Raw genomic sequence first — 26,422 nt, 5'->3', positions numbered from 1 at the left:
ACGTATAATTTGAGGCACAAGACTCAGATTCTGTCAAGCAAGTCACCACGTGGTGCATAGTTGATGGAGAATTGCTTGGATAGGCTCAAAAGGACCACAAATGGTAATAAAAACAATATCAGCTGGATTTGCTGACAACTGTTTTGGGATTTGGTGAAATATTGAGATATAATAAGAAATTCTGATAAGCTGATTGTGAAATTTGAAGTCTGGCTGTGTGTTTTTTCTGTTAGCTGAGGCTAGCTGGTTAGCTCCAGCTATGTGATGCTTTGTATCAGTGGAAAAAGTAGCTGCTCTAGTTTCAAATGACACCCAGCATGGCATTTATTCAAACATTTTTTTTTGAATAAAATACTGTTGGACAGTTATTTTCATACATTTAAATCTATCAGAGACATAATAAAAATAAAAATAAAAACACCACAAACTACTGTAAGACCTACTAGAAGAGTGATGCCAGGTTTTAACAGGATAGAATTGTAAGTCAATGTTGTGTCTACACATCTGGTAAAATAACAATGAATCAGTCAATTTTCATGTTAAACCTGGCAATAATCTAAAAGAAATCTAGAGATTTACAAACAGAAAGTTCCACCATGTGAAATAAAGAACAAATATTTCAGATTTTGAAGTCATCAGTGAAGCAGACGTTGATCATATTAACCTCTGAAGCCCCAGGGTGCTGGGAGATGAAGCTCGCCTGAAAAGACACAATAAATCAGGAATAGCTCTAAAACTATGATGATATGCACGAACCCTGGTCTCCACGGATAGGTGAGACTTCAGAGAACGGATTCCCATGCTTCACAGTAATAAATGCTTTTGTACTTTGATATATTTGTTCCAACCAGTGACAGGAGCACCTGCTTTGTGCGGCTCATGCCCATATTTTTAACATAAATCTTATTTTTAATCATAAAACGATCTAAAAAGAGTCTGGATTGAAAACGTCAGAAATTACTGTTTTTTTTTCGTTTGTGTGAATATTTGAACTCCTCGGTCGTAAGCTGCTATTTTGGGAGCTTTTGAAGGGCTCTCCATTTCACCCATTCGCTGCCATTTTCCTCTTAGGAGGCACTCAGGCTGCCACATAAGAGGCTCTATTCATCTCTTCATTTTCTTCCTCTCCAGCTTGTTGTCAAGAGCTTTTCTGACCTCATGATCTACAGCTGTGTTCGTAGAGAACACGCTGGCAGCTGTGGCCAGATGTTGATTGAGGAGCACAGTTATTCCTCTGCTGGGCGACGGTGACCCATTTATGTCTTTTCAGTTTGTTTTGGTTGGCAGGACTCAATCAAAGATGTCTCAGAGTGTAGTATTAGCAATAAATAAAGACATTTCTTTAGTAAAGGGAGCAAATGTGACAGGTACGGTACCAGTGACCTTCTCATTTGTTGGTTTTTCTTTATTTTTTATATGGTAGATTAATTCTGGAGACAGTAGTAGCTCTTCCTAGCTTCCGAGTTATTAATAGCTGGTCCTAGCTTCCTAGCCTTGCAACTAATAGTGGCGATTCCAACACTCTCCAGCTAATATTAGCTCTTTCTACGACGTCATAGATTCCTACCTCCCAGCTAATAGTAGCTGTTCCTAGCCTTGCAACTAATAGTAGCTGGTCCTAGCTTCCTAGCCTCCCAGCTAATAGTAGCATTTCCTAGGTTCCTAGTCTCTCAGGTAATACTAGCTCTTCCTAGCCTCCCAGCTAATTGTAGTACTTCCTAGCTTCCCAGCTAATGGTAGTGCCTCCTAGCTTTCCAGCTAGTAGTAGCTGATCCTTGCTTCTAAGCCTCCCAACTAATAATAGCTGGTTCCAGCCTTGCAACTAATAGCAGCTGGTCCTAGCTTCCTAGCCTCACAGCTAGTAATACCTGGGTCACAGCTTCCTAGACTCCCAACTAATAGCAGCGCTTCCTAACCTTGCAACTGATAGTAGCTGGTTTTGGATTCCTAGCCTCCCAGCTGATAGTAGCTGACTGGTATTTTTAAATCTTTTAGTTTCATAACGGTTCGGTCGGCTCGTGTGCCCACACATGTTCAGACGTTCACGTGGGAGTGAAGCATCTGATTCTGAGTTCCAGATACTCACCCCTGCGGATGCTGCGTCTCAGCTTCCCACAGAAGGCATCGAGACGAGGCAGCTCTCCGCTGACGTCCTCCCCTGCAGCCGGACTCAGCTCAGGGGAGCTGGGGCCGCGGCTGAGGTCCAATGGGGCCTTGGTGCAGATGGGGGGCGGCGAGGACATCCCGGAGGTCTGGGGGAGGCTGGGAGAGCGCGTGGCGGTGGGCGGAGGGGAGGAGAATCCAGAAGGGGGCCTGGTTGCACCGGGAGGTGGAGAGGAGATGGAGGGGCAGTGAGTGGAGGTGGGGGAGTTGGCAGCAGAGGAGGACGGGGTGGTGGACAGGTCCAAGGCGCCAGCTTTAGCACTGACCGGGGAGCTGAGGGAGAGCTTGCGGCAGTGGACGGGGGAGGAGGTGCGAGAGGGGATGGTGAGGGGAGGAGGAGAGGAAAACTTGCGACACAGCCGAGGAGATTTGTTGTTCAAAGGGTCCGTTCCCCACGAGGACTGGTTGGTGGCGAAGAAGAGCTCCAGAGACCTAAGAGAGAGGAGACGAGTTTATCTGAAGCTCTCACTGAAGAATCAGGAATCAGGAATGAATCACCAGTGACGCTTCACTGATTTACTTGGACTGGTCCAGAGCAAGCTGTGTGATCTTCAGAGTGTAGTCAGGACAGAGGGACATGACGGACAGACGGTCACATGAATGCTGCTCGATCCTGGGGCAGTGACAGGAAGGAGGGAGGGGGACGACAACAGAACAGAGAGCACGGGAAATGGAAAGATGGAGTGAATGATCAGATGGCAGTGATGTGGGGAGAGGAGGAAGACTACGAGCATCGTCTGGTGACACGGACCTGACCGGTATGGAGGTGAAGGGCTTCCTGTAGATGTCGGCCAGCTTGTCGATGACGACGGCGGCCGTGGTGAAGATCCTGTAGGTGTGGAGGAAGGTGTTGAGGAAGTCGATGGAGAGGAAGCGCAGGTCCGTCAGACGCTCCAGGAGGCGCTCAACGCTGGCGTATCGGATCTGAGGGACCTTGCAGGAGTTGAGCGTCTTGCTGAAGCAAATGTCGACGTCGTCTTTGTGCAGCCGGGCGTCGGATCTTCAGCAGAAAAACCAATGCAGTAATTATCCAATAGGAGGCTCCTACCTATTTGCTAAGTTAAATCCAGGTGGAGACTTTTTTTTTTAGCCAGGCAGTGTATTTAACATTCATTAGTTGACTTACTTGATCATGTGCGGCACAGAAACTTTGGAGTTCTCCTCAAACACGCTGGTCATCAGGCCGTTACATCGGATATTATCGATGCACTAAAGCAGGAAGCAGAGAGAAAAGAATGAGTCCTGGTCCCAGGTGGATCGTTTAAAAACAAACACCGGTCGTGTACCTTTGACCCCTCACCTGGCTGATGTCGCTGGTCCAGGCAGCCTTTTCCTGGCGGGAAGGAGCCAGGAGGACGACAGAGAAGCTCTGACCGTCGGGAGGCTCCACCACGACCTTAAACTCCAGATGGTTGAAGCCTTGACCTGCAGCGTTATCTGAGAGCAAAGCATTGGTACGTTAACTCAACGTGGATGGAACCGAGGCTTTTACAGTGAAAGATACTCACAGTCCTCATCGTTGGCGTCTAGCTCCTCAATCAGAGTGCACTCGATCAGAGACAACGCTCCTCCTTGCTGTTGATGGAGGAAACAAAAAAATCTGTTGTTTACGTCACAAAGGAAGAAAAAGGATCCTTCTTTGAGAAAATGTTGTTAATTGAAGCAGCAGGTAGAAAACCTGAGCTTTGGTTTTTAAAGCCACTGATACCATCTCACCACTTATTAATTATGACGACCAGCTTCATATTCAGGTTTCATCAGAGTAAACTTACTACCTCATGAGGAATCCTGAGGAGTTCACTGGCCACTTTATTAGGTACACTAGTGAATACATTCTAATATAACAGACCTGCTCCTTTCTTTTCTGACGATGTTTTAAACATCAACTGAACATTAGAGCAGCCAGGAATTAGTGCAAGATTATTCAATTAGAATAAAATGACGTGATCAGATATATACGTTTACATCAAAACATCTGTCACTGTAGGACTATAGGAAGGAAGAAGAAAAAGCAGATGATGAAGAAAGAAAAAGAAGAAGACTGAGGAGGAGGAGGAGGAGGAAAGGGAGAAGAAGAAGACTGAGGTGGAGGAGGAGGAAAGGGAGAAGAAGAAGACTGAGGAGGAGGAGGAGGAGGAGGAGGAGGAGGAGGAGGAAGAAGAGAAGTAGAAGACACAGATGAAGAAGAGGAAGAAGAAGAAGAAAGAGGAAGAAGAATGAAGGAAAGAAGAAGAAAGGAAGGAGAGAAGAAGAAGAAACAGAAGAAGAAGAAACATGAGGAGCAGGAGGACATCTTCTACAAACTCCTCCAATCAGTCGTCTTTGTTTCAGCTTTGTTTTCTGGATAAACTGTGACCTGAACGACTGAGAACCTTCTTCTCTCTTAGTCCAGACTTTTAAGAGTCTGGTGATTTAATGAAACCAGAATAAACTCCTGAAACCTTCACGTCATGGTTGAATGAGTCAGCGAATCGTTGTGGACAGGTGAGTCTGACCTTGAGCAGGTGAAGCTTCCCTCCAGATGTTCGGGTACAGATGAGGAAGTGTTTGGTGAACAGGAAGCACTGCCTCTCTCCTTCCTTCCTCAGGGACAGGGAGCCCAGGCGGACCTTACTGAGCATGCCCCGTTCACTGCTGGACGGCAATTGGATGAGAGAGCCTGGGGGGGAGGGGGAGTAAAGTCAGGAGGTGATGGAGTAGAGTGAAGCTCAGTGATTCGATGGCAGGACGCTCACCTTGTCTGACGAAGGTCTGACTGGTGTCCAGCAGGATGTCACAGCCCTCAACGATGGTCCTCTCGATGGCCAGGTTCTTCCTGATGTTCTCGGTGTCGCTCACTTCATCGTGCATCATCCTAAAGACACCATCAGTCATCAGGATCAAACCAACACCGTCGCCTCAGACTATGATTTACTGTTTCCACTACAAGGAAGAACTCAAACTGTTTAATAGAGGATGTGTTTCTGTTCTCAGGTGAGCGTCTGGCTACGTTTACATGGATCAACATGATCAATGAGTCTGAACAGAGGTGAACCGTTTCCATGGAGACCGATTAAAACGATGAGACATGTGTGAGTTTATATCAAAACATCAATTAACTGTAGGAGCTTATTGATGAAGATATTCTGATGATGAGGAGCATCACATCTACTGGAAATAGAACAGAAGAAGAAGAAGAAGAAGGAGGAGGAGGAGAAGAAGGAAGACGTGGTGAAGGAGAAGAAGAACAAGAAGAAGACACATGAGGAGGAGAAGAAAGAAGAAGGAAGAGTAAAAGGAGAAACGTGAGGAGGAGGAGATGAAGGTTAAGGAGGAAGAAGGGAAGAAAGAGGAGGGAGGAGAAGAAGAATATCCATGAGTAGAAGACAACGGATTCAGACTTACTTCGACAGCTCCTCCAGTTTGGATTTGGCAAACTCCAGACTCTTGCGCTCGATGTGTTCATGAGGAGTGTGCGCCAGCAGCTCGTGGAGAGTGATGATGTATCGAGGAATCTAAAATATAATATCAAACGCAGACGATCAACGCGACGCGACGGGATCATGCCACGCCTTGTAGATGTATGTGTTCAGTACCTGGAACATGGGATAAGTGAGGAACGTCTCCAACATGCGTCCCTCGCAGGCGGCGTTGGACTCGTACTGTTTCAGCAGTTTGTCGAAGTCTCTGTTCTGTTTACAGTTGGCTAAAACCTGTAGGCTGTACTGGTGGTTACGCACAAACTCCTGGTAGATGTTCAGCATGGGCAGCAGGATGTCAAACAGGTCGGCTGGGCGGGACAGAGAATGAAATCAGATAATAACACACAGAGGACCAAAGCACCACATCCCGGTCAGCGGTCATAATGTTATGGCTGATCAGTTTATGTTTTTAAATCATATGCAACTTCTAAAAGTGTAAACAGTTCGTCTGTCCACTGGTTCGAATCTGAAACACTCACTAATTTCTGAGAATCTAAAACCAGCAAATATTTGACATTTCATTTAATTGATTTTTAAGTTGCAGCTCTTTGTAGAAGCCGCCGTCGGCCTGGAAGGTGGTGAATCTAAAATCTTGGGTAACACTCACCCAGAACCAGAGTGGGCCAGTTTGCGATCCGAGCATTCAGACCTTGGTGGAAGATCTCGTGCAGGAACATGATGGTCTCACTGGAGACAGAGAACCAGACTCAGTTCACTCTGAATCAGTTTTATTGGACAGCTTATAGGCAGTCTGTTGGGAGGCTAGGACGCTAGGAAAAGCTTCTATTAGCTGGGAGGCTAGGAAGGGCTACTACTAGCTGGAACCGCAAGGAAGAGCTACTATTAGCTGGGAGGCTAGGAGGCTAAGAAGAGCTACTATTAGCTGGGAGGCTAGGAGGCTAAGAAGAGCTACTATTAGCTGGAACAGCTAGGAAGAGCTACTATTAGCTGGGAGGCTAGGAGGCTAAGAAGAGCTACTATTAGCTGGAACAGCTAGGAAGAGCTACTATTTGCTGGAAGGCTAGGAAGAGCTACTGTTAGCTGGAAGGCTAGGAAGAGCTACTACTAGCTGGAACAGCAAGGAAGAGCTACTATTAGATGTTGATGCTAGGAATAGCTACTATTAGCTGGGAGGCAAGGTAGAGTTTCTATTAGCTGGGAATCTATGAAGATCAAATGAGCTACTATTGGCTGGGAGGTTAGGAAGATAGAAGGAGCTACTATTAGCTGAAAGGCCTAGAAAGTTAGGAAGAGCTACCAGTAAACAGTGTGTCATGGCTTCACCATTTAAACTCTTCCTTGCAACGACAACCTGGAGGTTAAATTCAGCTTTTACACCAAATAAAACCTGTGCACCTGTTGAGGAAGATGCTGCTGACGTCGTCGTGGCTGATGGGAGGCTTCTTGGAGCTGGCGGCCATGCGGAGCGGCCGGAGGAAGCAGTTGACCAGGATGGAGAGCTGGTGGACGTACTCCGTCTCGGCCTCCACCATGTTGAACACGATCTGGTTCCTCTTCCTCATGCTCTCAGCGTGAGGGGAGCAGATGTAGTCCTGGACAATGATCTTCCACTTCCTCCGGCACAGCCAGCCACGCATGAAGCTCTGCACCTGCACAGCCACAACAACACTGGGCGTTCACTTGGTTCTACACATTATAATCATCATGAGATTACAACAGTTTACCTTTTTGATCTTTTTAATGTCTGGGTCTTCCTCTTCTTGGTTGTTCTGGTAAGGCTGCATCCGCTCCTTGGTTTTGTTCAACACCACCATCTGACACAACAACAACAACATGAGTCAGCATATACATTGTTAAAAGTCAGAATTTTCTACATTTCTGCATAAAAACAAACTCAAAACACCAGCAGGTTTTCCCACAAGTCCTGAAAGTAGACAAAGAGAACCCAATCAAACAAGTGAAACTGAAATACTAGACTTGTGTCTGTGTTTATTCAGGAAAATGAGCCAATATTACATATCAGTGAGGTGCTCCTCTAGGATTAAATCAGGGTCCATGTGTTCAGAAGTGTTTCCATCAATGTAATGAGACCTGGTTTAGTTTCAATAAATCAGGGATTTGTCTCAGTCTGATCTTCACAACACATGTTTGTGGACAAAGGGGCTTTCTGAGGAGCTCAGAGAAAGAGTTGTTGTTGCTCATCAGGCTGGAAAAGGTTCCAGAACCATCTCTAAAGAGTTTGGAACCCACAAATAATCCACAGTCAGACAGATTGAAGACGACTGTTCCCCTCCACAGGAGTGGTCCACCAACAAAGATTACTCCATAATAGTCTGAGAGGTCCCAGAGGAACCCAGGGGAACTTCTAAGCAGCTAAAGGCCTCTCTCTCATTGGCTGATGTTAATGTTGATGAATCCACTGAACAACCATGGTGTGATGGACAAAGACACTGCTCTCCAAGAAGAACATTTCTAAACATCATGTGGACAAGACAGAAGACTATTGGGACAATGTTTAGTGGACAGATGAGACCAAAGCAGAATAGTTTGGTTTAAATGAGATGAAACAACACTGCATCATTCCAGCATCAGAACCTCATCCCTCCATCAAACATGGGGGTGCTAATGTCCTGGTTTGGGCCTGTTCTGCTGCATCTGGACCAGGACGGCTTGTCCTCATTGATGGACCAATTAATTCTGAATTCTACCAGTGAACTCTAAAAGAAAATGTCAGGACATCTGTCCATGAGCTGAATGTGAAGAGAAACTGGGTCATGCAGCAAGACAACGGGAACCAAGAACACAAGTGGTTCTACAAAAGAACGGTTAAAGAAGAACAAGATGAATGTTTAGGAACGGCTAGAGATGCACCGATTTATCGGCTGGTGACTGGAATCGGCCGATTTTCACGTGATCGGCCATGACCGGAGACCGGCCGGTCAGTCTGACATATGCCGATTTTTTGCCGGTCAAATGCACTCGGGCGCCGCATGATTTACATCGCGCAACATCAGCATCACACGCAGGCCAGCTGACAGTCTTGCCTGGGCCCGGGACGAGATAATCTTAGATACCCCCCCGCGCTCCACTGTGACCTTCTCTCTCTTCTCTCACCGGTAGCCTGACTCTGTCCCTCCGCTCCGAGACAGCGGGCCCCTCCCGCATCACTCTCTCTGTCACCTGACTGCAGCCGGATCTCTCTCCTCTCTGTCTCATCCTCTCTGACGGAGCTACCAAACTCAACTGTTTCTGTCAAAGATAACGTGTTGTGTCGGGCTTTTATACAAGCTAATGGACGTTAACATTAGAGCTAGCCTGTTAGCTTACGTTACAAGGCTGGTAAACGTTGGCTGCGCTGTTTCTAACCTACGTTCACTTTACTAGTCCCAGCTTCACCGTCACCACCTTTTTTTAAATATTTGTTAAGAAAATCTTTAAGGCCTCTATTTTCTTCTCTTCTTCTCTTTTCTATATATTTATATATTATTTTATTGCCATTACCTGTTTTCCCTGTTTTCATACAGAAGTTTAGTTTGCTAAATATATCACATTTCTTTAGTTGGATATTGGATATGAAAAGAAAGAAATGGTTCTTCGGTTGGTTCGTAATTTATATAGTTCTATTTTTATAGTGATAGCAATTATCTGTTCAAAAAATGTTCTATTAAAGAAAAGATAATATTAATATTCTATTAAAGAAGAGAAAATAAATCTTTGTGTGTGTCGTAAAGTGGTTAGAAAAAATGAAATCGGAATCGGCTAAAATCGGTATTGGCAGGTCAAACTCAATGAAAAATCGGAAATCGGAATCGGCCGGGAAAATTGTAATCGGTGCATCTTTAGGAACGGCCAAGTCAAAGTCCTGACCTTAATCCAATAGAAATGTTGTGGAAGGACCTGAAGCAAGCAGTTGATGTGAGGAAACCCACCAACATCTCAGAACTGAAGTGGTTCTGTTCTGAGGAATGGGCTAAAATTCCTCCAAGCTGCTGTAGACCACTGATCAGCAGTTACTGGGAACCGGATACTGAAAACAAGGGTTTACTTACTTTTACAACTCACAGATATGAGCAGATGATTAAGTTTCCTGAATAAACAAACAGACAAGTATAATGTTTCTGTTTCATGCGTTTCATTGGGTTCTCTTTGTCTACTTTCAGGACTTGGGTGAAAATCTGCTGATGTTCTGAGGCATTTTTATGCAGAAATGTAGAAACTACTGAAGGGAGCACATACTTTTAAGCGCACAGGATAAAATATTCATGACCACTTTAGAGGTTCAGAAAAACAAATACCTCGTTGCATGATAAAAAAGTAATGGGTCCCAGAATCAGTGCCGTGCTGTAATTTAAGTGTTTTCTCGTTGTGCCGGATGAATTTGCATGCTTTCATCTGCATGTGCTGCATCTGAGCGCCTGTGCACGACAGCATGCGCACGCAGATGTGGGTTCACTCATGCATACCTCAGCTTTAAGCCTCTCGATCTCCGTGTCCTGGTCCTCCAGCTGAGTGCGGAGCTGATTGGCCGCGATCTTCTCCGTCTCCATGATCTGGACCAGGTGGATGTACTTCTGCATCAGGATCTCGCGCTCGATGACGATGTCCGAGTAGCTGCAGAGGGAAGACAGAGAGGGACGAGAGGCTTTAGGGCGATGCCACTTTGAAAAACCAAAAACTAAAGATGGTGCGTGTTCTGCAGCAACGTGTCCATTGTGCACAAATGAACCAAAAAGCCGTCGTTTTTCTGCCAACGTTAAAAATAGGCAGGACGGCCCCAGAGAGAAACAGAGGTCGAGATCAAGTCTGTGATGTAACCAGCGTGGCGATACGGCACCAGAGTGACCTAAATGTGAAGCGCTGCGAGCAGAGAGACCAACAAACACACACCGACACACAATAAAATTAAATAAGACGCGTTAGATGTGTTAAAATGTGCTCAAAGAGTCTCTTACTTAACAGCCATCATAAGTCATGATGAGTATAGAAGCTGTATGTTGAGTTTCCTGAAACTAGAAATGAATTCAGTGCATTAGTGAGGATTAGTAAGGTTGTTCTGGAGTCTCTCTGTTGGGAACTGATTCTGCTAGTGCAAAGATCTGACGTGCGGCCAATCAGCTCGTTTGGGGCGGGGCTTAATGTGGTGATGTACAGTAGAGTAACGGTACATATCATCTGAGATACGTGGCATTGAATTAGTTGGCAACAAAAATAAATGGCTCTGATTGATTGGAGGACTATTATCCAGTTGCTTGAGGAGGTTGTATCAGTTGAAATAATTATTAATATTTACGCCTGGAGTCGTTTAACGTGGAGCTAATCAAAGCTAGAGACTAGTAATTAACTGTGACCGCGGCTAATTAGCCTGGAAGCCAGATGAGCTTACCCACCGACAAATTTTTGTCTCTCCGTTGGGAACTGATTCTGCTCCTGCAAAGATCTGATGCGCCAATAGAGAGCCGAAGTCCCGCCCCCTCTACTTCCGGGTTATGGGACCTATCTTTCGAAAAAATATGAACGGCAGTCTATGGCGAAAGATAAATTATTTTCTGGTCCCGATGGACTTGTGCCTTGGATTATACATATGTTGTTTTTCAGAATAAAAAATGATTTTACATGCCAAGAATGTCACAGTTTGTCGCAAGATAGTTCAGTAAAACGCTATGGAAAATACGTAATTAAACGAACTACAAGTCCCGCATGCTGGCGCGTACAGAACCGACCAAAATCCCTTCGTGTAACTACAGCTCTCGACATGACCCGATTTATAATGATTTTCACCTCGTTTGATGCTTCTGCCTTCGTCCTGGAAGAAGACAGTAAAGCTCAACAAGGAGACAGCCATAGTTCTCTAGGGATCTCTAGAGAGATGTAGTTCACTAAGCGATCTCATACAAAACCTAATGTTTTTCAGCTTATTTACGTCAAATAATTTATCTCTTGACGTGAAAAATTATCTTTTAAATCCACACACATCATATGTGAAATTCATGCCACAATTCGATCGGGACCAGAAAATAATTATGATCTCGCCATAGACTGCCGTTCATATTTTTTCGAAAGATAGGTCCCATAACCCGGAAGTAGAGGGGCGGGATTTCGGCTCTCTATTAGATCGCTCGGGGGCGGGGCTTTTTGTTGTGACGGACAGAGTAGCGTGGAACTACGTCTGAGCACCGTGGAGTTGAATTTGTTCACAACAAAAATGTATCTGATTGGTTTAAAACACGATTAAATCCCGATGTCGTATCACAAGACTCGTATTCTGAAAATGACAACTATTAATCTTCTGTCCATCGTCACACTAAGCCCCGCCCTCCAAACGATCTGATTGGCCCGGCAGATCTTTGCAGGAGCAGAATCAGTTCCCAACGAGACTCCAGATCAACTTCCCACCACAAAAGTGCTTCCTGATTTCACAAACTAAGGTGAGGGCCGATGTCATAATAAATAAAATTTATGTAGGTAATAGCATTCATGCATTTAATTTGGAACTTTATCGGAAAAATGGTAAAAATAGTTGCAGACATAATATTTTCCTATGAAATGTAATAAATCTCAAGTATATCCAACATCACATCTGAAGCAAATGGTTAAACCGATGTATGATTATATCGTAGAAGTGAACATCAGTGAAGCAGAGCTGTAGATGTCAACACAAGTAACGTAAGTCTAGTGTGATCTTGTTGTTGGTCTCTTTTCGTACCTGGCCTGCTGGATGACCTCCACCCACTCGTTGCAGTCCGACTCTTCCTCCGTCCTCAGCTCCAGAGGTTTCTGTCCATCGTGGCCAAAGATGATCAGGAAGTAGTGCTGCACAAAAGAAAAGAAAGCAGACAAAAATAAATAATAACACTGTTGACATCAGGTCAGAGCGTTGGGATTTTATTTTTTATTGTATCCTTGCAGTCGCCCGGAGCGATGTTTCTTGCAGGAAGCTTTTCATTTTTAGCTGCAGCCCCACGGACCACCGTCTAGACTCTGCTCATAAAATAGCACAAAGAAATAAAAGAGAAGACGTGATGAGGAGATTTAAAAATGTGTATCAGGTGTAAATGTCTCTTCATAAAGCACATACCACTACAAACACAATTGTGTGTGATTTATTTAGCACTCATGCATTTTAAATACATTTGTTACGTATGTTATGTATAAATACAGAGATCTGAGACGAGCGCCGTCTCAACAGTTTGACTTATTTATCAGAGGAAACACAGGGTGGGAGTTTAAACTTAAAAACTTATTCAGCCGGATAGAAAACAGTTGCTTATTCACACATCTGGAGCTCAGTAGATGAATGCATGTCCAGTATTTATTCTCTCTGAGCTCACGAGTTAGTCACTTCCTCATTGTTTGGTGTAGACAAAGAGAGAGTTTTGAAGCTCAGTGTGGCGTCTCTGGCAGCCGCCATCTTGGTCTGGCTCCACCCAACTCCCAGCTAATTGTGTGGAGCGTGAATGGAGCTGAGGCTAAAGACAGCTAGCAACCTGTAGGGACACCCACCTGTCACTCAAGTTAGCCATGGCTTTAATTATTTATAGCTTTAAAGGGGAACTACCGTTTTTTACAACCTGGACCTTATTTCTGGCATAACATACGATCATTTACTCACCCATATAACTTTGGTGTTATTTTAGTCTTTTGGAGGATATTTAGATCCAGCGGAGCGCCACGTATATCTATATAGTGGGAGTGAATGGGGCACCGAAACACAGCCTCTAAATAACACATTATCTGCCGCGAAACTCGTTCATCTCACCAATATTTAGTTATGATACGACAGTGCTATTCCCTGTTGAGTCCAGAGTTACCTGTTATCATCATCCGGGGCAGATTGACCTACTAACCTCTGACCTGGATGATGTCATCTCTGAGCGTCGCTTGTTTACCTGTAATTTGCTACTGCTAGTTTTTTGCAACATGGCTGAATATTTTCCCGATTCTGTGGTTGTGGACGACGACTTTGTTTATGATGGACGTCCTTACCGCTTTGAGCCAGAGTATACACATGAGGAGTTTGTTGAAAGGAGGATGAGGAGGCAGAGAGAGGAACAGCTGGACAAAGAACAACAAACCGCTGCACGTCTGCGAATAGATAACAGGTAACTCCGGACTCAACGGGGAATAGCACTAGCGTATCATAACAAAATATTGGTGAAATGAACGAGTTTCGCGGCAGATAATGCGTTATTTAGAGGCTGCGTTTCGGTGCCCCAGTCACTCCCACTATATGGATATACGCGACGCTCCGCTGGATCTAAATATCATCCGCATGACTCCAAATGACACCAAAGTTATATGGGTGAGTAAACAATCGTATTTTATGCCAGAAATAAGGTCCAGGTTGTGAAAAACGGTAATTCCCCTTTAAGCATTATAAAACAAGGCAAAACAAATATAAATACAATAAAAATTTTCCCACTACATTTGTCACGCAGAAAAATAATCAAAATATATTTTTGTACCAGACTGTAAACAATATTTCTGCTGTAAAGTTAAATATTTTAACCTAGAGCTCTATGGGGATTGAATCACTTTTTGGATCCAGCATCTAGTAGTCTGAGTCTAATGACTGGTGTCTCTAATTGCTTATTAATAAGAGATGTTTCTTTGCTCTCAGTGAATGAGAAGAGACTTCACAGCTTGTTCTAAAATCTATATCATCTCCCCAAGTCAAGTCAGATTTGGAGCATGACTGTTATATTAGAATGCATTCACTGGTGTACCCAATAAAGTGGCCAGTGAGTGTGTTTTATAGTTTGCGGTGGCGGCTGCAGAGAGGACGCTGGCCTGTATAGTAATGATGTAACGATAAGCGGGTGAGGGATACTAGCTAGCGTGCGGCGGCTACGACCCAGAGAGGCTTAAGGGCTTGTTTGTGTGTGTCGGGGGGGAGGGAGGGGGATTGGGGAGGGAGGGTTTACATAACCACCGAGGCTTGTACAGCTCCTTGCATTGCTAATGCGGCTTCCCCGGCCATGAGTCTGCTTTAAGCTCCGGGATAACAATGAGTGAGACAGACAGAGGGAGGGAGGGGGGAGGACGGGGGAGGGAGGGGGAGGGAGCTCTGAGCTGGCCTCCTCTCAGCATCACTACGACCAGTCACAGGAATCAGTTCATCAGTTCAGACACAAATCTAAAAGCTCATAGTGTCAGCTTGATCTCAGCCTGCAGCCATCAGCTCAGTTTGTTATAAAACGGCTCCACTTGTTTTAATTCTCAACGTATTTAAAATAATAATGAATAATGAAATATTATCGTGAATGGAGGAATTAGTTTTTAGAGACCAAAACTGTTTTTGTACCAGTCTATAAATGTGTTTAGTTCTGATGACATTTTAAAACATGGACGTCTATCTAGTTCGGTCGGTTTACACTTTAGACATAAATGAATAAATAAACACACAAATCAACCTCTGGTCCATTAATAGATTAAAATTAAACAAGAAACCAGTGGTTATTTGATTCAGAGAAGACTAGTTTTTGTAGAAGAAGAGGAAGAAGCAGGAGGGGAAGGAGGAGGAGGATGAAGAATAAAGAAGAAGAAGGAAGATTCGGGATGAAAAAGGAGGAGGATGAAGGAAGAAGAAGAAGAAGAAAGAAGAATGAGGAAGAAAAATGAGAAGGAGTGGAGGAGGAAGGAGGAGAAGGAGGAGGAAGAAGAGGAGAACAAGAACAAGGGGAAGAAGAAGATGAGGAGAAGAAGGAGAAGAAAATGGGGAGAAGAAGAGTAGGAAGAAGAAAGAAGAAGGAAGAATGAGGAAGAAAGGAGAAGTAGTTCTGTAGTTTCCATGCACGTGAATAATAAACTTTAAAAAATGTTACTGAATTATGATTTTATACAGTTTTATACAGCAGAACTCATACTCAACACCATAGACTATAAAGATGAAAGGTGGAACAACTCCTCTAAAGTGGAGCCAAAGCAAGTAGAGCTCCCCCTGGTGTCTGGCTGCAGTATAGGTCATAAGCTCCACCCCCTCCATGTTAGTGGGCGGGGCTTGGGACAAACTAAAACACTAAAATAAACATTACATTTTTTTTTCAAGGATGGTTTTCGGCATTTTAGGTAGTTAATATAATGTTGATGAATGTTCAAGTGTCAAGTTTCATTTCAGTTAGTTATTTGACGCTATAGAAACAGGATGTGACGTAATGGCGACTACCAGTTGCCATGCCAACCGCACCATAAAGTTCCCCGTAGTACCGTGAGATTTGTAAAAAAAAAAAAAAATTAATAAGTCCAGTGTATAATCCAGCATCTCCTTCTAACAAGTGGAGGTAGAGCAGAGTGTAGTATCAATTAATCTAAAACGTGAGTGAGTCTGGAGGAAGTGTGGGCGGGGCATCAATATCACGGCTCCACGTGGCTCCGCCCTCAGACCGTACTGATCAGACTCTGGATCCAAACTCACAAGATGGCGCCGCCCGTATCCCCGGGAAAATAGAGTCAGTTTGACCAATGAGAGGAAGTGGAGACATGGTGTCCATATTTATATACAGTCTATGCTCCACACAAAATCATTTGCTAAATCTTCAAGTTTCGAGTCAATACGTTAATTATAAAAAAATTATAATTTCTTGCATTAATTTCCCTCAACAACTCCCGACCATTTTAAATCACTTTGAATGCATTTTCACAATTGTACAACTCTTACATAACCAGTAAGATGTGCAGGATTTAAAACATCCACACTGCTCTCTACATCTAAACCATCGCTGCCAACGTACAGCTCCGGGGGAATGAGCTGTTTGGTCTCAGAGTACAGTAAAAAGGTACGCCACAAATAGCACAGGTACCAGCAGTGTGTAGTGTAGTGTGCATGCGAGCTGAAGTTGTGTTGACTTCCAGACTGCAGCCGTAAGGACGGGCGAGGATGCTATTCTTAGTGGAGCACGGCAGCGTCCCAGAGCAGAGTGGGGCTGCGTGTCAGATACAAACAAACAGCCGGGGCCACGTTTAACTCTTTATATCCTCCGCTTTGTACGAGTTAAATGAAGCGGCTGGACGTCAAAACAGCCATCAACCCTCGTCACCGTGGAAATGCATCAGTCAAAGCAATGCATGGGTGAGTAGCTTAAAGTGGGAAGCGACATTAGCATAGAGCAGCGGTGGGCGAGGGGAAGAAAATAATCAACGTACTCCGGGAACATTCAAAGGTTTGGGGAAGTTTTTTTATTTATCTATAGAGCATTTTAGCTTCTTTGAGCTCAGTGTTTTGTTTTGTTTGTTTTGGATCCAGCCTAAAGACAGCTAGCCACCTGTGAGGACAACCACCTGTCACTCAAAGCAGTCACGCCCCTTAATTATTCATAACCTTAATTCTATCTATAAATAAACAGGTGTGCTACAGAGAAATCACCTGTGAAAATCTTTATTTCTGCTGTTAAGTTGAACATTTTAACGTGGAGCTCCACGGGGACTGACTCACATTTAGAGGCAGCCTCTAGTGGACATTAGTGGAACGGCAGTTTTTTTCCTTGTTGGGTTTATTTTTCAGACGTTACATCTTAATATATGGACATAGTTTCCAAGCTCGCTTATATAAAGATGGACGTCACCAGTGTGTTTCCTGAAGAGCGGTATTGAAGCTCAGTGTAGCGTCTACGGCCGTCGCCATCTTGGCCTGACTCCACCTAACTCCCAGCTCATACAAAACACAATATTAGGAGGTCATAATGTTATGGCTGATCGGTACAGCGGAGCATTAAGTATATAGCGTCTACATTTCTGCATAGAAACGACTCAAAACATCGGCGGATTTAAAATGTCCCGACAGTAAACAAAGAGAACCCAATCAAACACATGAAACAACAATAAAAAGAGACAATATTACATATCTGCAAGGAGCAACAAGTAAGAAGAGCAGCTTTGCTTAATCGGAAATGTCATAATTATGTCTCAGATAATTAAACATCTTCCACTGCCTCATCAACACACATTACCTAAACTTTAAAACCAATCATTTAACAGATAACAAGCTTCCTGCACGGTTTATTCGTCACCATGTGAGCTACAAAATCCAGATCTGTTGCTCTTTAAAAAAAAATAACACAACAATCCTCCAATTAGTTAGCTTAGCTTTTAGCCTGGCTTACACGTTTCCACTTCACCAGGCTGTAATCAGAGCAGCAGCAGGTTTTATTCCGACTCACTGCTGTCCATATTTATTTGCCCGTTCACTTCCTCTTACGCTAATGCAATTAAAGGAGGATGTCACAAACAAACACCTTCACTTGGTAAAAGCGTTCTTCATGTCGTGTCTCGTGCACAGACGTCCACAGAGAACACAGCAGAACATTTGTCCTCTAACCAACACATACACACAACTGATGTTTTCTCCAAACAAGAACTCAAGGATTCAGTCTGAGGTAGAAACACAGCAAGCAAGCTGCTGTCGTCTGGGCGGAAACACTGACTGTATGTAAAGATGGACAAACGTCTCCCTGTGGAGGATTTGTGAGGGACTGACTCACTAGTGGAGCTAGCATCTAGTGGTCGTTAGAGGAACTGCAGCTTTTATCAGAAAGAGGTTTTGAAGCTCCGACCGTCACCATCTTGACCAACTCCACCTAGCTAAATTTGAAGTGGAGGTGGAGCATGAATGGTTAAAGACAGCTAGCGACCTGTGAGGACACTCGCCTGCCACTCAAACAGGCCACGCCCCTAAATTATACATAACTTTAATCCTTGCTATAAATAAACGGGTAAAACATTCTCTCGTAAACATGTTCATTTCTGCTGTAAAGTTGGACATTTTAACATGCAAGACTACGGGGATTGAGTCACTTTCGGTGCTAGCATCTAGTGGTCGTTAGAGGAACTGCAGCTTTTATCAGAAAAAGGTTTTGAAGCTCCGACCGTGGCCATCTTGACCAACTCCACCTAGCTAAATTTAAAAAAAAATGCTAAAAGAGGTGGAGCGTGAGTGGAGCCAAGGTTAAAGACAGCTAGCGACCTGTGAGGACACCCGCCTGTCACTCAAACAGGCCACGCCCCTTAATTATACATAACTTTAATCCTTGCTATAAAAAAATAGGCAAGTTATATTAAAAACTCTCGTAAACATGTTTATTTCTGCTGTAAAGATGGACATTTTAACATGAAAGACTATGGCGATTGACTTTTGGTGCTAGCGTCTAGTGGACGTTAGAGGAACTGTTGTTTTTTTCTTCTTTCTGAGGTTTCAGTATAATATATGGACATATTATGAAAAATTTTGTATATAAAGAGTTTTGAAGCTCATATGTGGCGTATCTGACCGTTGCCATCTTTGCCTGACTCCAACTCCTAGCTTATTCAAAAACAGTATTGGAGGTGGAGCTGAGGAAGAAGCCACGCCCTTAATTATACATAACTTAAAGACTTGATGTAATTTGAACGGGTGAGTTATATAAAATAGGTCTATGGGGATTGACTCATCTTTGCAGTCAGTATCTAGTGGCCGTTAGAAGAACTGCAGTTTTTGTCTCCTTACACACTGGCTTCATTTCATCTGCCTCAGAGGTTGATTACCGCAGCTCATGATGAAGCCTGCAGACAAAACTCAGAGATGATAAAAGTCCACCAACTCCTCAACATTTAAAAACAAAAAAATATATATATACTGACGTTTTTATTTGCCGATATTGCTCCTAAAAAAAGACGCTGGGAATGAGCAGCAGAAACGATGCCGTGACACAGATGGCTTTGTTGGTTTACAGTTGACTTCTGTGCAAATTAGTTTAGTCCTGAAAAGAAATAAACTGTCCCCGACGAACATCAGTCAAGCTGATGAATACGAACAGGCTGTATAAATAATGACGCTACCGGAGGCTCTGTGAAGAGAGTGGACATGAAAAGAGACGAGTTTTCTATTGTAGCCGAGAGCTTTGATCTTCTCTGAGGCTTTGTCTGACTTTAATGTTGCTCCATGAAAAAAATTAATTAAATAAGAGCAGAGCGACCAGGCGGCGATCAAACAATGACCGCTTGTGTCGTGAATCTTGTTACTTTGAGTCTGGATCTGCTTGGACGGCTGCACCTCCAGACGTAAAGAACACAGAAAATTAATCTAGAAAATACTCTGGTCGTAAACAGGTGAGTAAAAAGTGTCATTCAAGTCATTTTTTAAGTTCAATAAACTGTTTCAGGTACTTAAATAACTGAACACGAGTGGAACTTAACTGAAAAGTCTCAACTTTGAGGTGACGACCAATGTGAGCAAACAAAGAGTTCCACAAGTGTTTTACCTGAAGGAAACGCCGACCATGACTTTGGTTCCTACCTCCAAGTTACTGGATAGTTGTGAAGAGTGAACCCAGACAGCATTTAAGTGATTCCTAACTATAAGACATGCTTCAAAAATGAATTTTGATCACTGGAAAACGTTCAAAACACGTCTCAGACTACTTGTAAATGAGTGGAGACACAAAAAGAGCAACAAAAAGATGGAAGGTGGCAAAAATCTTTGGAGACGTGAATAAGGTGAAGTTGAACTAATCTCAATTTTGACACAACAACCAATGGGACCAACTGATCCAGCTGATTGATGTATCACAGTTCCACGAATGTTCACCTGAAGGAAACAGCGTCCACCACTTTGGTTCCTACCACCAAGTTCACAGTGATGATAGCGGGTTTGGAGTGTCGGGTGAACCCAGATGGAGCTGTAGCGTTATTTATGGTATTTTCTTTTAAAATAATGAGCACTGAAGTCATTTTAATTCATAAAACATGTGTCAAGCACCGAAAAACATTAAAAAGTGTCTCAAACTACCTCTGAAGGGGCACGCAGGGATGTAGCGGCAACAAAGAGATGGAAGGTCATAATAAACTTTTAGAGATGAGAAGTGGGTGAACTAATCTCAACCTCAAACATCTACCTGAAGGAAACATGGTCCACGACTTTGGTTCCTACCACCAAATCCACCATGATGACAAGCAGCAGCACTGACGGTGTTTTCTAGCTCGGTCCGTGCGCTAGCAACGTTTTTATGCTCTGCTCGTTTCACTGGGAAATATACAAGACTGTTACCTAGGCAACCAGAGCCTGGGACGTCCACTAGAGACCAACTCTGTGCTTCAAAAGAGACGAGAAGACGAGAGAGAAACGCTTTGTGTGTGTATTTTCTTTGTGTTCTCGATAAGTTAAATAGAAAAAAAATGTCACTTTTAGTCGACTTTCCAAAACTAAAAAATCAAACATTCAGGACCGCTTCCCGTCAGGACTGACTGGTCACTGTGTTGACGAGACAAAGGAGAAACGATGTGACCCGAAAACTGTGTAAATGTGAGCTCATGTTTTCAGCGTGGTCAGTCTAAACTGTGTCCTCCAGTATCATTTACCGAGTCTTATTAATCGACCAGCTATGAGGCGGGTGAATGAAGCTCGGCTGCTCAGTCCACTCAGGTTTTCCCTGAAGCTGTGGGAGCAGTGAGGAGTAAACAGTAGCTGCAGCCTCCTGTGGCTCTAATGCCAGACTGTCACACTGCAGGGAGTTCAGCTCTTTCACTGCCTCTAACTGAGAGGAGGGAACAGAACGAGGGTTAACACCTGTCCTGAGTGATCTGATCAGAGTGTCCAGGTTAAACAGGTCCAGGTGTGAACACAGTCCACATGTGGAGGTGGTCTGGGACACATGTGACCTCCTTCTCTAGTCTGAACGCACATTGAGTTCTTTACATCCAAGGTGAAAACATGAAACTCCCTGATTTGACAGAAGGGAACGAGCTGAACAGTGAGTGATCTTCCTGCTCCCCGGTGTGTCTGGACTCACCTGCTGTTTCTCCGGGGGCTCCTTGCTGATGGCGGAGACTTTGGGCGCCGGTGCGCGCTCGCACGTGCATCCCTCCAGCAGGTATATCCCGGAGGGCCTCGCGCTCTGGTCGTTCTCGAAGTAGAAGAGCACGTTCTGGTAGAGCGCGAAGTACTTCTCGGTCCAGCGGCTGTTCTCCGCGGTCTTCTTGCTCAGGAAGCCGCGCTTGGTGCCCTCTTTACGCGCGACCACCGACAGATACAGCGCGTGGCCCTCGTTGTACCGCACGCTCTTCTGCATTTTCTGCTCGTTATTTCTCTCAGGTGCCAACTTCAAGCCCGAGGCATCACATCACCCCGCATCCCCCGACTCGACACGCAGTGGTTATTTTTAGCGGACGGATACCAAAGAGAAAGCGGCTAATGTCTCCGTCTGCAGGGGAAGGTAATCCAGGCTTACCATGGTAGGAAAAGTTGGAGCGTCCGCGCATCACTCAGCAGCCCTGCCTTCACGTGTCCATGTCAAACTTTAGCGTGGAGAAGTTACCTGGGGAGCGTTTTGTTGTTTCAAAAATAAATAAAAATAAAAACATAAAAATTGAAAACGTAAGTCGAACCGTGAGAAATAGAAATAGACGCAGGGAACAGACGGTGCAAACGGAATCACGACGGAGATCAGCGGTAATCGGCTTTGACACCAACTTAAAGAGACAGGTCTCTGCTGCTGCTGCTGCCCCGCCGCGCGCTGCTACTGCCTCTGCCCTGCGCGCGCCACGAACCAGGTACGCCCCGAGAGCGCAGGTGCGTGAGAGGGAGTTTAAAAAGAGAAGGGCATCTTTTAAAATAACAATAATGAAATAAAAATAATGATGTTTTGATGATGGCTGCATCCCACTTAGCTCCAGCTGCTGTCAGTCAAAACATAGCACATTGCCACTGCTGTAGTTTAAATAGTCGATAAGTGGGGGGAGGGCTTAGGGAGGTCTCATACTCTCTTTGAAAACACACTGCCACTGTTGTGGTTTAAAGGTTATTGTGTCCAGTGGGGGCCCTTAAAGGAGGTCCCCTACTGTTGCTGAAAACTTGCCACTGCTGTAGTTTATAGTTTATTGTCATGTAGGGGCCTCTTATGGAGGTTTCCTACTGTGACTGGAAATTTGGCATATTGCCGCTGCTGTAGTTTGTTGTCAGCTAGGGGCCCCTTAAGTGAGGTCTCCTAGCCTTGTTGAAAACATATTGCCACTGCTATAGTTCAAAGTTTATAGTCAGGTAAGGGGCTCCTTAAAGGAGGTCTCCTACTGTCGTTTAAAACACATGCTGTAGTTTATAGTTTGTTGTCATGTGGGTGCCCCTTAAATGAAGTCTCCTATTGTAGTTCATAGTTTGTTATTAGGTGGGCCCCCCTTAGGGAGGTCTCCTATCCTCGTTGAAAACATATTGCCACTGCTATAGTTTAGAGTCTGTTGTCAGGTCGGGGCGCCTTATGAGGTCTCCTACTCTGATTGGAAATGTAGCATATTGCCACCGCTGTAGTTTGTTGTGAGCTAGGGGCCCCTTAAGTGAGGTCTCCTACCCTCATTGAAAACATATTACCACTGCTATAGTTCAAAGTTTGTGGTCGGGTAAGGGGCTCCTTAAAGGAGGTCTCTACTGTCGTTGAAAACACATTGCCACTGCTGTAGTTTACAGTTTGTTGTCAGATGGGGCCCCTTACAGAAGTGTCCTACTGAAAACTTAGCACATTGCCACTGCTATATTTTGTTTGTCATCAGGTAAGGGGCTCCTTAAATCAGGTCTCCTATTGCCGTTGGAAGTTTAGCATATTGTCACTACTGTAGTTTGTTGTCAGCTGGGGGGGTGGGGGGTGGGGGGGGCTTAAATGAGCTGTGGAAGTGAGATGTTGAAAATTCATTGCCACTGCTGTAGTTTAAAATTATCTGACAGGTGGGGGCTCCTCAGGGTGGTCTCCTCCTGACAGTGAAAACATATTGCCACTCCTTTAGTTTAACGTTTATCATCAGGTTGAGGCCCTGAACGCACCACGCTCTGTAACTTTCTAAAGATGGCGTCGGGTTGTGTTGGTGCAGGACGTGTGTGTTATTCTAACAAAATCAATAATTAAATATTTGTAAATGACGCATCGATAACATCTGACTGAGACTCAAACGTTAAATTAAATCTTAAGGATGTTTATCAGGCGCTGCTGATGGTGTGAGTCTGTGTTTGAGTCTCAACACATCAGTGAGACGGACAAAAGCAGAAGTTTCTATTTTTTGAGGCGGTGTTATGCATCACAAGATGTTTGTTTTGAAACTCTCATCCAGCCTGAAAGCACAAACAGATGTTGTACCGCTTTACTAGGCCGTGTGTGTGTGTGTGTGTGTGTGTGTGTGGAGACAGATGTTATATGTGTGGGTGTGGGTGTGTATATTTTTGTGCTAAGCTGCCACAGACTTTGCCTTCCACTTGTGTTCAGATAATTTACTGAACATGATTCAAATGATTTAACTTTGTGGTTCGTGGTTACAACAAACAAACATGTTTGATGTTCAAGTGCTAACATCAGTGAGGCATGAGGCAACGGTCGGCGCCTGGAAGCCACCAAGGTTGACAGCTAGCAAGCTAACAACCAATTAACTTCATGATGGAAATGTATAGCTTCCTAGCCTCCCAGCTAACAGTAGAAAACAACTAGCTGTTGAAACAAGTGTTTGAAAAGATGAACCAAGCTGGAATCCATGTGGACAGGAACGTTGGAGACGTGGAGACATCTTGGTCGTCTTCTAAGACTCTACACATTCAGGACTGGAGGAGGACATGGAGGAGGACATACTACTACTAACTAGAAAATAAGAAGGACCGAAAATGAGGAGGACAGGAAGGAAGAAGAATAAGAAGAAGAGAAGGAGGGGGCAGACAGACAGACAGACAGACAGACAGACAGATAGATAGATATTAATTGGGTACTGAATCAACTATATTTCCCCAAACATCCTAGAATACTTTTAATAAAACATGTCCTCTACAGTGAGGCAGGGGTCAGACTGTGAGATGCTGACATCTAGTGGTGGACTCATGGACTGCACCGTAAATTCTACAGTGTTTCTATGGCTACAGCAAAGTGATGAAAACCCTGCAGCACGGTGTGGACAATTACTGCAACAGTTGTGTTAGTAATAGTCTGTGCAGAGGACACAAAGAAAAATATTGTCAAAGATAAAAATCATGCCGCTCGACTTGTCGACGTGTTTAAACCGTTTCAAGTTGTCTCCGGCAGCTTAAAGGATAATTCTGATTCATCTTACATCATGATGTTTCTCTAAAGGGTCAAGTCAGCTGTGCACTCTGCAGCTCTGTTGTAGAGATTCAAGGAAACCAAGAGTCGGCTGTGATCCTCTCCTTATTTATCTTCATCTGAACATTAAAACATTTCCACAACAACATGATGAGCTAGAATAAATAATACTGATCAGCTGATTCAGGAGAGGACAGCTCTGAACAAGGGTTTGTAGCTCTGCCTAGCTTCCTAGCCTCCCAGCTAATAGTAGCTCTTCCTAGTTTCCTAGCTTCCCAGCTAGCTCTTCCTAGCTTCCCAGCTAATATTAGCTCATCCTAGCTTCCCAGCTAATAGTAGCTCATCCTAGTTCCCTAGCTTCCCAGCTAATAGTAACTCTTCTTAGCAGCCTAGCCTCCCAGCTAATAATAGCTCATCCTAGCTTCCCGGCTAATAGTAGCTCTTCTTAGCTTCATAGACTCTCAGCTGATAATAGCTCATCCTAGCCTCCCAGCTAACAGTAGTTTTTCCTGGCTTCCTAGCCTCCCAACTAATAGCAGCTCCTCCTAGCTTCCTAGCCTACCAGCTAATAGTAGCTCTTCCTAGCTTTTTAGCATCCTAGCTAATAGTAGATCTAATAGTTACTAGCTTCCTAGAGTCCCAAATAAAGCAGCTCTACCTAGCCTCCTAGCTAATGGTAGCAGTTTCTATTAAATAAAATCATTTTCAAGACTGTGTGACTCTTGAACACAACAAAGCTTGGCCACAGTCGGTCTTGGCTGCCGTTCTTTGGCGTTGGTTCGGTCTCCGTCTTAACGGGTCTTAAAAGAACTTGAGCTCCACTGTTTCCTGAAAGGACGATTTTTCGAGTCAGATTAAAAGCAGAAACATAAAATTAACCATCTGGAGCGGATATTTTGATTACTGGACAAGGGACATGTCGACCTAAGGGATAGATAAACATAAATATACAAGAGGTGGTTAGCATGGATAACGCCTCATAACCAGAAGGTTCTGGGTTCTAATCCAGGCCGACTGGTTCCTTTCTGTGTGGAGTTTGCATGTTCTCCCTGTGTCTGCGTGGGTTCTCTCCAGGTTCTCCAGCTTCCTCCCACCGTCCAAAGACATGCTGGTTAGGTTCATTGGTGATTCTAAATTGGCCGTAGGTGTGAGTGTCTCTCTGTGTTAGCCCTGTCATAGACTGGAGACCTGTCCAGAGTGGACCCCACCTCTAGACCAATGACAGCTGGGATAGGCTCCAGAAAATGAATGAATAAATAAAATACATCAACCTGAAATAAACCAGAACCATCCTCTATGTGAAAGTCTTATTTCATGTTTCCTCTGTGTCTTCGTTTCCTGTATTCTAGATTTTTAGCCGGTTAAAACACAAACATTCACACATTCTGGATATTTCACCATAATTAAAGTAAAAAGCTCAGGATCTGGTGCTCGCACAGGTGTGTACACACTCCCACACACACACACACACACACACACACAAAGAACACAGTTCCTCCAACACAATTACAACATGTGCCGTCATTCGGCCTCCTTGATGGTTGTCATGGAGATGTCATTGATAAGGTGGACAAAGTAATTTTTTTTTTCTCCTTTTTTCCTGCACGCAACTAAAAAAGAAAGTCCTGCGCGGCCAGTTCCACGATTAATCAGCCTTTTGCTGAATCAGACCTCCTTTAATGAAAAGACAAATCAGACACGCCGCCGCGGCGCTGGGTTGCTATAGTGCTTCACCTTGTACGTTCATCTCTTGTCAACCTTTCCTGCCTCACTCGCTAACTCTCCTGAGCTGCTGATGCTGTGGTGATG

The 26,422-nt window shown here is 44.2% G+C and overlaps 1 protein-coding gene across 1 annotated transcript in view; it reads right to left on the bottom strand.

Annotated features, from left to right (window-relative positions):
* rasgrf2a (Ras protein-specific guanine nucleotide-releasing factor 2a) overlaps positions 1-22,303 on the bottom strand; it is a 32,232-nt gene extending 9,929 nt beyond the window's left edge. The window contains exons 1-16 of the mRNA XM_084571986.1: positions 21,341-22,303; positions 12,289-12,395; positions 10,049-10,196; positions 7,310-7,399; positions 6,981-7,234; positions 6,232-6,311; positions 5,739-5,932; positions 5,548-5,657; positions 4,899-5,017; positions 4,659-4,822; positions 3,672-3,738; positions 3,464-3,600; positions 3,290-3,372; positions 2,915-3,163; positions 2,684-2,776; positions 2,087-2,595 (exon numbers count right to left, since the gene is read on the bottom strand). Coding sequence (XP_084428112.1) covers positions 2,087-2,595; positions 2,684-2,776; positions 2,915-3,163; positions 3,290-3,372; positions 3,464-3,600; positions 3,672-3,738; positions 4,659-4,822; positions 4,899-5,017; positions 5,548-5,657; positions 5,739-5,932; positions 6,232-6,311; positions 6,981-7,234; positions 7,310-7,399; positions 10,049-10,196; positions 12,289-12,395; positions 21,341-21,619 — 2,683 coding nt within the window. The 5' untranslated portion in view covers positions 21,620-22,303. The remainder of the gene's footprint in view (positions 1-2,086; positions 2,596-2,683; positions 2,777-2,914; positions 3,164-3,289; positions 3,373-3,463; positions 3,601-3,671; positions 3,739-4,658; positions 4,823-4,898; positions 5,018-5,547; positions 5,658-5,738; positions 5,933-6,231; positions 6,312-6,980; positions 7,235-7,309; positions 7,400-10,048; positions 10,197-12,288; positions 12,396-21,340) is intronic.
* Positions 22,304-26,422: the final 4,119 nt, after the last annotated feature.

The sequence above is a fragment of the Chelon labrosus genome, assembly GCF_963514085.1.
Source record: "Chelon labrosus genome assembly, chromosome: 22".
Classification (NCBI taxonomy): domain Eukaryota; kingdom Metazoa; phylum Chordata; class Actinopteri; order Mugiliformes; family Mugilidae; genus Chelon; species Chelon labrosus.
The sequence above is the reverse complement of the archived record's forward strand: the minus strand, read 5'-3'. Positions and strand labels throughout refer to the sequence as shown.